Raw genomic sequence first — 12416 nt, 5'->3', positions numbered from 1 at the left:
GAGCTTCTCCTGCTTCCAGGCCTTTTAGTCCTCCTCCTTTAACCCTCAATAGCTTCTGTTGATGCAAGGCACTCCGGATCCTATAGAATACAATAGTGCAGCACAGAAGGAGGCCATTCAGCCCATTGAGTCTGTGCCAGATCTTCTGAACAGAAACCTACCACACCCATTGTGCCCCCCCAACCCCCCAACACCACCCCCCCCCCACCCCCCCAACACCCCCACTCTTTCCCTGTATTTTTTTCTCCAAGGTATTTATCCAATTTCCTTTTGAACACTAATTTGAATCTGTATCCACCACAATATCAGGGAGGGAATGCATTCCAAATCCTAACCGCTCTTTGTGTAAAGGTTTTTCCTTGCGTTGCCTCTGGTTCTTTTGCCAATCAACTTAAATTAATTCTGGGCTATCTGATTATCAATCCTTCAGACACTGGAAACAGTTTCTGTTTGTTCTATCTAAACCCTTCATAATTTTACACACCTCCATCAAGTCCACTCAGGCTTCTTGGCTCTCAAAATAACCCCAGCTTCTCTGTAATCCCTTATCCTTGGAGTCATTCTAGTAAATCTCTTCTGAATCCCTCAACAAAGCTTTCACATCAGGTGCCCAAAATAGGGGACCATAGTCACAGTGGGGTCAAACTACTCTATATAGGTTCAGCAAAACTTCTTGGCTTTTGTACTCTATGCCTCAATTATTATAGCCATCGAAAGTTCAGGTTTCAATATAATATAGCTTTGTCAGACAATTACACACAACTTGGTTGTTCATATTATGCAACTAGCTCCACTTCTTTGAACCTGGCCTTATGCAATATCCGGGTAGCAACATCCAAAAGACTTGAACCTCACAAGCACTGCAAACAACAATCCTATGTACAAAAGAGAATATGTTGAACTAACAGTGACATATTCGATTGGGGCATGACTCATGGTTTCACTTCCAAGTCTAAACATGGCAAAACAGTCCAGTAAATTAACCCCAGTCAATTCACCTGTAATAATGTCCTAGTTCTATCCACACAAGTAGGTTTTGTTAACAGAAAAATTACACTTTGCATTGAGTGATAAATATTTTCTTATTTTAAACTGAAACTAACCACACTTACAAGGCCCAGCACAAAGCGCATAATAGAACAAAGTACTGCAGATGCTGGAAATCTGAAATATAAACAGAAATAGCTGGAAATACTCAGCAGGCCAGGCAGCATCTATGGAGAGAGAAACAAAGTCATTGCTTCGTGTTCACAATCTGCACTAGTTCTGATGAAGTGTCACTGACCTCTGTTTGTCTCTGCACAGATGTAAACATCTCCAGCACTTCCAGTTTCTACTGGAGCAAAAAAAAACCCCTTTTTCCAGCCCTCCAAAAAGCAATCAAATTTCTTTGTGAGCCCTTCATTCCCCTTAAGCAAGAAACCCAGCAGCAGCTGCCTGAGATCTGCTTTGGCACAACATTAAACATGAATTTCCAAAATAAGTTAAGGTATGAAAAAACAAACAAATTGCTGAACAAATAAAGCCAATGCCAAAGCAATGAACTGATAAATTAAAAAATGAACAATTAGTAAAAATGACCACATTAAAAAGTGCCAAGCAGCAGAGCTAACTAACAAACCTTTTTTTTGCCTTTTCACTTGAGGAGAGCTAGAGAGAGAGAAAGACTATAGGCTCCAGGTTCCTGGTCACCAGGGAGGAGGGAAGGGAGAGACTGGGAACGAGCTAAGGAGTTGGGTTTAACTAACACTGACCTTGCATTCGCCTTTGATGGTGCACATTCTATGGCCACCATCGACTCAAGGGAGAAAGTTGGCAAGCTGGAGTAGAGGCCACACCGCACGCCATTGGGGGAAGGAGGTCGGGTGGGAGGTTTGCCAAGGAAGGGGCTACGCCTCCCATCATTGAGGGAGGAGGTTGGGCGGGTAGGTCTGGCCCAGGGACACACCGTCGAGGGAGGTCAGGGAGGGTCTTCTGGGGGTAAACTAAACATAGAGATCAGGCACATGATGCTTTCCTTACCTTGCGCTCCAGCAACCTCCAGCCAGGTCTGAAGTGAAGAGTGAAGACAGCACGCAGCAGTGCCCAAGTTCCACAAACAGAACAGTCCATGAGGGTAGCACTGAGGGGGTTCTGGGAATCTGGCACACCTTACTTGGCCAATGATTGCTGTTGTTCAGAACAACAGCAATCATTGGCCAATTAGCCCGTCAATCGGGATGGTCGATGTGCCAGATTGGCTGTTTTGGACACTGTCCATCCTGATGACAGGCTACTTGGCCAATGAGCCCATGCCCCCTGGAACACAGATCCCGGTGATTAGCACCATGTACACCCCTCTCTCCCAGGCCCTGCTAAGGATTAGGTAGTCAGTCGTTTAGGAGTCAGATGTGGAGGAAATTCTTCACTTAGAGGTTTGTGAATCTTTGAAATTCTCTACCCCAGTGATCTGTGGATGATCAGTCATTGAAAATATTCCAGTCAGAAATTCATATTTGGATACTGAAGGAATCAAGGGATCTAAGGATAGAACAGGAAAGTGAAGTTGAGATAGGAGATCAGCAACAACCTTATTGAATGGTGGAGCAGACTCAAGGCCCGTATGGTCTACTCCTTTCTTATTCATTCATGGAACGCGGGCATCACTGGCTGGACCAGCATTTATTGCTCATCTTGCCCTTGAGAAGGTGGTGGTGAGCTGCCTTATTGAACTGCTGCAGTCCATGTGGTGTAGGTAAACCCACAGTGCTGTTAAGGAGGGAGTTCCAGGATCTTGACCCAAAGACAGTGAAGGACCAGCGATTTGTTCCAACTCAGGATGATGTGTGGCTTGGAGGGGAACTTGCAGGTGGTGGTGTTCCCATGCATGTGCTGCCCTTGTCCTTCCAGATGGCAGAGCACTACACTGCTCTTATTTCATATGTTCTTAAGTAGAACAATGTATGAACAGGTATATGTCTATGGGTTTAACAATGTACAAATAGCGGTATATGTGTAGGTGTAACAGTGATAATATTAAGTGCGATAATTAACAAAAAAAATGAAGTTCATAATCTCCTAGTTTTAATATTTAAAAACATGAGTACTTGGATACCATGATCAAAAGTAAATGGCATTTCACAATGTTCTGGATGATGACTTGCTCTATTTTGTGCAACTTAACAGGCTCAATAATTTTGTTAGTAATATAAATAATGCAGTAAAAAAAGCCTTCTGTACAATGACAGATTATAAATAAAGGAAAAAAATATTTGAATAGCCCTGCCTTTTCAGTACAAACATGCAAATAAAATCTCAGTGCATTTAGGGAATGGGTTACATACACAATATTGGCAAGTATTTGCTAGCTGCCAAGAATGATATAAACTTCACACTGGACTCAAAGTGTATTTCTCATGGGCACTAACTATATCCTTGCGTACCACACCAGTTGGAAAACTCACTTTGACACCAGTGAAAAGGCTTCAGAGCAGATGGCTGGACATGGCACCAACTTGACTACGATGTGGCCAAGACCTGCAGGGAAGTGTACTCTCATCACTGTGTCAAAGACAGAGGTTATGGTGTTGACATCAGCTTGTTTGGAGGTTTGGTCTCCACTGCCAGAGTCCAGAATGTTTCCACCATGCAGGATGAGGACAAGGACATGAATCTTGCAAGACTGCAAAGGTTGCTGTGATGCTCCAGCCTAAGATAAAAACACAAAAAATTGTAAGGGATTTTTTTCCCCTTATCTCCACTCTAAGTTGCTATTGTACATTTAAAAAAAAACTTGGCTAAGATACTTACCACAGGCATGATAAATTTGGTCTAGTGATTACCAGTGAGAGTGGGACAATATTGCTATGATTGATTTCAGCACACCAGAACAATTCTGATCATTTTAATAATGGAGTCTTAATAGAGTTAAGGCTCTGAATTGAGATCTGTTTGTAAACACTGGAAATGTATAATCCAAGATGGTGGATGACATAAATTATTTGAAAGATTCAGCAGTCTGATAGGTATCACCAGCTCATCTGGTGTCAATAATTTTAAATAGTTTAATACCTTTTAGCTCAATTAACAAGGATTGTTGAAACAAACATAAGTAAAATTCTGAAAATGATTTTCTGGCAATTGTCAAACAATTCCACACTTGCCAAAGCCTCACCTTAGACCACACAATTTCCAAACAGTAGTTTAAAGCTGCAGTTTCCAAACTCCAGCTTGGGTTTAACATCACACTCCAATGACTCATACATGAGGACCAAAAACAAAAGTCCTTTCCAATGCTACAATTGTAGGATATATAATCATGATGGTTGAAGTAAAAATACCCAATCATGCAACTTCACAAACCCTCCTCAGAAACATACCATAACCAATGTTGTGCAAGAAGCCCAAGCTAAACACACCAATTAAAAGCCTACACACAGCTATATATTCCATGATTAATAAACACTTTCTTCATGCTGAAATCTGATGATTAATGTAATCAGAGACATTTCATTCTAATGATTTTTGATGAGATTTGCTGCCATATTTTGAAGTCGAGCCATAAATAAAATTGCTCCGTGTAAAGTTCTCTCAAAATGATTGAAGGATATATATAAAAATTCCACAAGTCATTAAACTTAACAAAGGGTACATAATGATTTTAAAGGTAGGTTGTCAGTTTATACTGAATAAGGACAGAAATGGTTCTTTTAACATGTCACATTGTTTAAATAGTAACATAACTCAAAATAACTGTTCAATTAAAATTGTAAAATGATTGTAAAACAAACTTCTGATACACAAGGCCTTTTAATGAACTATTAAGATAGGGAAGGCAAAGGATTAAAAGATAAATAAGCAGGTTGTTCCACACACAATCACCAGCTAACAGTGCAATTAGTTAGCTTAGTCAGTCTTTGACAGGTTGTGAGGTGAGATAGATCAAAATAGTCCTGGGGAAGGGAGAAGCATTTCTCCGGCTACTGATTGTGGAGCAGCAATTCAAGATGTAGAAGTATGCATTGCCATGCAATTCTGTGCCCCGTCTTGAAGGTAACTACTTTAATAGGACACTGTGCACAAACCAAACAAGGCAGGATAGAGAGACTAAATGTGAGAACAATAACATCTTTTCGCCTGTTATTCTCTTCTAATGTCACATTATGAATCTCATAGAAGCAACATAGAACAATACAAGAATAAAAAAAGAACTTTTACCAAACCATCATGTTGACAACATGGGAAGAATTTTATAAGTGAAAACAATAGAGTTGTCTTAGATTCACTGAGATGCTATAAAAGCAACACAAATTGATTGATGATCAAAATTGCTTTCCAGTAAAATCCTTGCAGTCAATATTAGAATATCATATGCTCATAACCTTATCACTAAAATTAACAGTAACATTATAGGACGTATTTAATGCATACAGAAGCAAAGAGTACATTTTTTTCGTTTATTTACATACACAATTGGTATCAAAGGGGTTACTTCAACAAGACATTTGCCAACTTATATGGCAAACATGCAAATTATGATGGTGATAGTACATTCAAGAGACAAGTTAGGGGTTCAGCACACACATAACCTTCCTACCCCTGTGTAGTTTAGACCATTTTTACCAGCTTCCTGGAATTTTCTATAGCACCTACCTGATAACAGACTGAATTTTCCTCATCATCTCTTGCAAGCACCCCAGTAAGCCAAAACCAGCACCTTGAAGTAATTAATTGACATAGCTCAGAAGTAGTGATCTTGAGGTAACATCACCATTTTGGAAGCATACAGAGCAGGAAAGTCCTGCTCAGTGTGTAAGGTGAGCTGCTGTCAGCAAGGGAGATAATAGGAAGGTGACAATGACCACCACACATGGGTTGGGAAAGAAAGAGAAGAACAGGGTTCCTATCCAATAATCCCTGCAGGTATGGCCAGGGTCAAGCTTGCTGTGATGCTTGCTCCAGATAGACAGCCTGCTAACACTCACTGGCTCAAACGTGGGCAAAGTGCTAGAGGGTGATAAATGCCCATATTCTGGGGGAAAGTATTACACTAGAGAGGAGGGGAAGGGACACAGAAAAATGTCAATTGAGCCAGCCACAAATATCAACCAACAGCTTAAATTCTGCTTGCAAGCAAACACACCCGCAGTAAAAGTTTCTTTCTTGCTTCCAGTAGCAAGTTTTAACAATCTAGTTAGCATATTGCTCAAGTCAATACACTTAGGAAGCAGTAAGGGCACTAAACTACAACTTTAATGTTACTTACTGTTGGAATACTTGTAACTGTAATCTTTGGTATACAGGTACTGACACACTTATTTTTAAGAAGGCTGTGTATCTGCATGAGAATACAGGCCAGTCAGGAGACTGCAGAAAACTGCATGAATAGTATTCTTGCAGGAAGTACATCATATCAACAAAGGTTGCCGGAAAGGCTAATCCATTATTTGTCAAATTGCAACATGATAGGCCATGAAATTGATAGAAAACTATACAACAATTACTGTCAACATGGTCACCTTTTGAATTGTTTTACACTATACAAAACCATGTGATTAATGCAGCTAATTAAATGGCAGGTTTGAAAAATCTCTTTTGCAATAATGTGGATAAGTGAAGCTGTTGTGCCCTAAACAAGCCATAGTTCCAATTCTGTAAGCAATATGTATGTAATCACGTTCCTGAAAACTGATAAGTGTTGCTTTACATAATTCTAATCTTCACACACGTCAACTGGCAGTGAGTGGGCAATGGATTTAAAACCCTTCACAGCACTTTTCTACCCAAGGACTTACAGTATATTTTCCAAAATAGCGTATATATCTCAGTATCAGTTTCAATCCAGAAACAAACACTGCTGATATTAGTACATTAATGTGATATTATGTGGTTTGCTGTTTTGGGCAGAGGCTCTGATGCGTTTGAAAATAAACAGGTGTTTAATATCGGCATTAAACATTCATCCACTACTCTCAGCAATTGTGTTTTCCAAACTATTAACACTGAAAGCTTGAAACTTGCATGGTAAACTAAATTACTAAAATATAAAAGCAAATCTTATTACAATTAACAGATTTAGGCTTCAATGATACGGGCACTAAAAAACACAAGCAGTTCCAATTCCTAAAGGAATCAAGGGATAAGGGGCTAGGGTGGAATAATGGAATTGAGGTAGATCAACCATGACCTCATTGAATGGCTGAGCAGGTTCAAAGGGCTATTCCAGCTCCTATTTCTAATGTTTCTTTTGTGGAATCCCTAAATCGAGTAAAGTGGATAATATAATGGGTAAGTAATAACTTTTCCTGCTGGTGGGTTGTTATTGAGGGAGGTTAGTAGAGCTGCAGCTAACCTTTAACCCTCTAGGAGTCATAGGCATGTATGGTGCTGGCCAGCAGTGGCATTTTCCTGATCCTGAGGATAAACCTCCTCTGGAGGGAGTACCTACAGCTGAGCAAACCCCCCACCCACCACCCCCCCAAAGCACAGAGCAGCAGTTACCAACATTTTATATCGTAAGCATATTAACTGTGAATTAAAAAAAAAATTGCTGGAAAAACTCAGGTCTGACAGCACCTGTGGAGAGAAAGACAGAGTTAACGTTTCGAGTCCTTGAGACTCATATACCGTATGAGTCATATGGACTCGAAATGTTAACTCTGTCTTTCTCTCCACAGATGCTGTCAGACCTAAGTTTTTCCAGCAATTTTTGTTTTTGTTTCAGATTTCCAGCATCCGCAGTATTTCACTTTTAACTGTGAATTATGTTGATATGTCAACCTTCATAGATATAACAATCTTAAACTGAGAATCCCAATTTTTCTTTTTGTGAAGGAGTGTGGAATTTGTTTTTTGTTTCAACTTGCAGACTAAAATATTGTGAAAGTGCTGGTGGTTTTCAATATCACTGCCAGGCTTAAGATAGACAGGTAGAGTGCAGCAGACTTCACACCAAAATTTTGAATAACAGTTATGTTTAATATTTCAAGTAATAAGTAAGAATTTCCTATTCCTGAGCATGTACAAGATGAAACACAGGCTGTAGCAGTGAAACATATTATCTCTCAGCTCAAGGAATTGCAGAAAATGAACCTGTTGCCAACTGATCAAACTGTAATATAGAAAGAAACAGTGAATATCTTACCACTGGGGTCAGCCTTGATTCAGTGACAACACTTTCCTCTGATGCAGAAAGCTGTGGGTTCAAGTCCCACTCTAGAAACTCAAGAACATAATCTAAGCTGACACTCCAGTAGAGAACTGAGGGAGTACTGCACCATCAGAGGAGACAGCACTGAAGATATGCTGAGGGAACACTGCACTGTTGGAGAGACAGTCATGAGGGAGAATTGCAGTGTAGGAGAGTCTATGCTAGGGGAATGCTGTAGTGTTGGATGGGCAGCACTGAGATAGGGCTCCATAGTTGGAGGCACAGGTTTAAACTGAGGCCCCAACTACCTTCTCAGGTAGATATAAAAGATCCCACGGCACTATTCAAAGAAGAATAGAATAGTCATCCCAGTTCTTCCTGACCAATATTTATCTCTCAACCAACACCACTAAAAACAGATTATCTAGTCATTATCATATTGCTGTTTGTGAGACCTTCCTATGTGAAAATTAACATTTTTTAATCCTTTCACAGGATGTGGGTATCTCAGGTTAGGCCAACATTTATTGTCCATCCCTAGTTGCCCTTGAGAAGACGGTGGTGAGCCACCGCCTTGAACAGCTGCAGTCCATGTGGTGTAGGTCCACCCACTGTGCCATGCTGCCTGGATTACAACAGTGGCTCTACTTTAAAAGTACTTCATTGGTTGTGAAGGGCTGGAGGACATCCTGAGGTGTTGAAAGGCTGTTATTTAAATGCAGGTTATCTCTGACTTTACTTCGCCTGCCTGTCTGGGATGGAAAGTATATTAGCAACAGAGATATTTATAATGTGACGATGAGAGTGGTGGCAAGAGAAATTCTCTGGCCTTTAAGAGTTATTGAGGAGGTACAGACAAATCAGAACTCTGATGTCCTCAGAACAGAAGCAATTCTCTAGTTCACCAGATCATTGCTCAGCTCTGGCAATAGAAATATATCAAATTTTATTTGCGCCTGGTACATTTCTTCTACAGTACCCAAAGATGTTGATCTCCAATGTATTATTTTTCACTCCTACATTCTAGTCAAGTCTCAGAAGCTGAAATTTTTTACGTTTATTTTAATTCACTGGATGTTGTAATTTGAGATGAAATGAGAGCAACATGGATTAATATGTGTTGTAATTGCAATTTGGGAACTTTTTCTGTTCAGAGTAACAGCTGGTTGTTCAGGGTTGACTTTGAAATGAGTGGCCTCTTTTCAGAGGTTTCTAGTTTGTTGAAAATTAATTCCTTCAATCACAATTTGCTTGAGAATTCCTTTAGTTTCAAATTTATCAACAAGCTCTGCTTTAATTTGATTCAGAATCAGACAATTGAGATTATTTCATAGATTTCAAATTACTTAAGGTCATGACTGTGTAATAATTTATAGCAGTGGCCATTTTTCATCCGTTAGTTACTAAATATTTTAGGGTGGGTTATTGTAATTTTTCCTCTGCATCTGTGTGTGTTTTTTTTTACAGAAATCTTGTGTTCCAAGATAGAATCATCACTTCTGGGTAACACAACATTTTTGTCAACTTTTTTCAATTATCAAGGACTTGGAGATCAGATAGAGCACAGGATAGATTAAGGGTGAAGCTCCTGTTATATTGTCCCAACAATGCATCATCATCCCAGCTTTTCAACAGCACCGGTGCTGCACTTCATTTTCTCACATCAGTTATTCTTGTGACTTTAATGAGATTGTCCTATTTCATGCAAAATTATACTTGATCCTTCTGCAATCTCATATATCTCCTTAGAGCTTGTTTCAGAATAGCATGAACAGAACAACTAATACAGAGTGCGTGGAGTAGAGGAAACCTAACATTTGACAAAAAAAAACATATATTACTCTGTATGAAGTTTACATAACAGGCAGTGGGAATGGGTTTTTAGTTGACTTGATGCTACAATGGTTTCTGGCATGATCACAGCCATAAATTTGAATTGCTATCCTATACTTTCCTGCTAGTTAATCTTTCTCCCATACATGCAGTTTATTACCTTCATTTCTTCCACTCCCGAGATTTTAAAGTAACATAACTTATATTTATACAGCACCTTTAAAGTAATAAACATCCCAACATACCTCAGTAGGGTTGAGCTGTTCTGCACTGGAAGGAACATAGTCTGTCAATTGACCTTGATATAAGTCACCTGTGGAAGAAAAATGGTTTCAGTGACAGCACATTCATACTTTCAATAAAGTGGGCAGGGCTTATGGAAACATCACAAAAATCGTGTCAGCAACACTTTGTGTCCTTATTACATATGCAGATTTTCTACTTTCTACATATTGTACTTATTCATGAGGACAGTTCAATTATTTTATTTATGGAGTCAGCCTTGGCTCAGGCGATCTTGCTCTTGTGTCTTGAGTGAGAAAATAGTGGGCTCAAGTCCCCAACAGAAACCTGGACATAAAATATAGGTCCACACTGTCAGAAGTATCAACATTCAGGAACCGAGGCTGTGTCTACTCTTTCAAGTGAACGTAAACGATCCCATGGCACACATGGCACTATTTTGAAGGAAAACAGGGGAGTGTCTCTTAGTTTGCTGACCAATATTTATCCCTCAACCAACATCGCTAAAACAGGTTATCTGGTCATTATTACACAGCTGTTTGAGTGATATATGCTGCCACGTTTCTTGCATTACAACAGTAATTACGCTCAAAAAGTAATTCATTGGCTGTAGAGTAATTGAGGACGCCCTGAGGTCAGGGAAGGCGTTATAGTAATGAAGATTCTTTCTATCATAATTCACAACTACAAAAGTTGCTCCTGAAAATACGACTGGTATTGAAGTCAGTCATTAAGCCAAAGCACCTTGGCGACTTCTTCACTCAGGATATTCTCAATATGCTGAGCTCTTAAATCCAGACAGGTCATCAAATAGAGGGGAAACCTGAACTCCTCATAATGGTGTAGGGTGTAAACGCACCACAGGAAACTAAGAGGACCCAGGCAAAGAAAGGTCACACAACTCACTGAAGCAGAGAGCTCCAGGACCCTTAACTATCCGATTCAGCAATCCAACTACATTCTAAATGAAGCATTTGCACTGAAACATACAGTCCAGGTAGGTCCCATGTTTAATCTCTAGCTTGTACAGGGTTAGCTAATCTCTGTTGAGACAGAAGATGGATGATAAATTGGTCTTGGCACCATATACAAGGAAGCAGCCGAGCTCATACTGTGCTGACACTCCCTGGCTAGAAAGTTCATGTGTGTGGGCCTTGGTCTCTGCCATTCAAGGTCAAATAGCCTGTCAACACTAACTATCCAGGCCAAATGAAGAATCACCACCTAATCGCCAACCGCTATGCCAGCAAATGTTCGGTTTTCGGGAGAATAATGGAGGAATTTTTTTTAAAAGTCAGCCTGCAGAACACCAAACTGTTCTCCTTACAGCAGAGAAGGTTAATGGTAGATTTACTAAAGGTACTACATTGGAAAGTTCACTAGGCCGATTCCTAGGATGGAGTGGTTGTCCTATGAGGAAAGATTGAGCAGATTGGGCCTATACTCATTGGAATTTAGAAGAACTAGAGATGGTCTTATTGAAATGTGTAAAATTCTGAGGGGGTTTGGGATAGGGTATATGCTCAGGTTACGTTTCCCCTCATGGGGGAATCTTGAACCAAGGGCAGAGTTTAAAAATGAGGGGTCTCCCATTTAAGACTGAGATGATAAGTTTCTTTTCTCAGAGGGTCATTAGTCTGTGGAATTCTCCTTAACAGAAAGCAGTGGAGGCTGGGTCAGTGAATATATTCAAGGCCAAGTTAGACAGATCTTTGATCATATAGGGAGTCATGGGTTATGGGGGACAGTCAGCAAAGTGGAGTTAAGGCTACTAACAGATCAACCATGCCCTTATTGAATGGCAGAGCAAGGTTGAATGGCCAAATGGCTTACTCCTGCTCCTGTTTCTTATATTCTTCTATGTTAAAAATTATTAGGGGTTTTTAAAGAGTCGATATGGAGAAACTTTTCCCAAGTAGCAGAAGGGGCAGTAACCAGATGACATAGATTTAAGATTACTGTCAAAAATTCCGGGTTGGGAGAGGTGAGGTGGTGGAAAGAATTAGGGCAAGTTTTTGTAAAGGGGACAAACTGTTATGATGCACTTCCTGAAAGGGCAGTGGAAACTGATTCAATGGTAACTTTCAAAAGAGAATTGAATAAATACTTGAAAAGGAGAAATTATCAGGGCTATGGGGAAAGAACAGGGGGGAGTGGGACTAATGATTTTATAACCCAAACATCACAGGACTGAAATGATGCAAATTCTTTA

At 39.9% G+C, this 12416-nt stretch overlaps 1 protein-coding gene across 7 annotated transcripts in view; it reads right to left on the bottom strand.

Moving 5' to 3' along the window:
* The window catches only part of LOC121285630 (membrane-associated phosphatidylinositol transfer protein 2), a 405846-nt gene that overhangs the window by 57701 nt on the left and 335729 nt on the right, over positions 1-12416 (bottom strand). For all 7 annotated transcript variants that reach the window (XM_041202263.1, XM_041202269.1, XM_041202265.1 and 4 more), the window contains 2 exons: positions 10207-10274; positions 3444-3688 (listed from right to left, as the gene is read on the bottom strand). In XM_041202263.1, the coding sequence (XP_041058197.1) occupies positions 3444-3688; positions 10207-10274 (313 nt within the window). The remainder of the gene's footprint in view (positions 1-3443; positions 3689-10206; positions 10275-12416) is intronic.

The sequence above is a fragment of the Carcharodon carcharias genome, chromosome 13 (genome assembly GCF_017639515.1).
Source record: "Carcharodon carcharias isolate sCarCar2 chromosome 13, sCarCar2.pri, whole genome shotgun sequence".
Classification (NCBI taxonomy): Eukaryota; Metazoa; Chordata; class Chondrichthyes; order Lamniformes; family Lamnidae; genus Carcharodon; species Carcharodon carcharias.
This window is presented reverse-complemented; position numbering and strand designations above follow the sequence as displayed.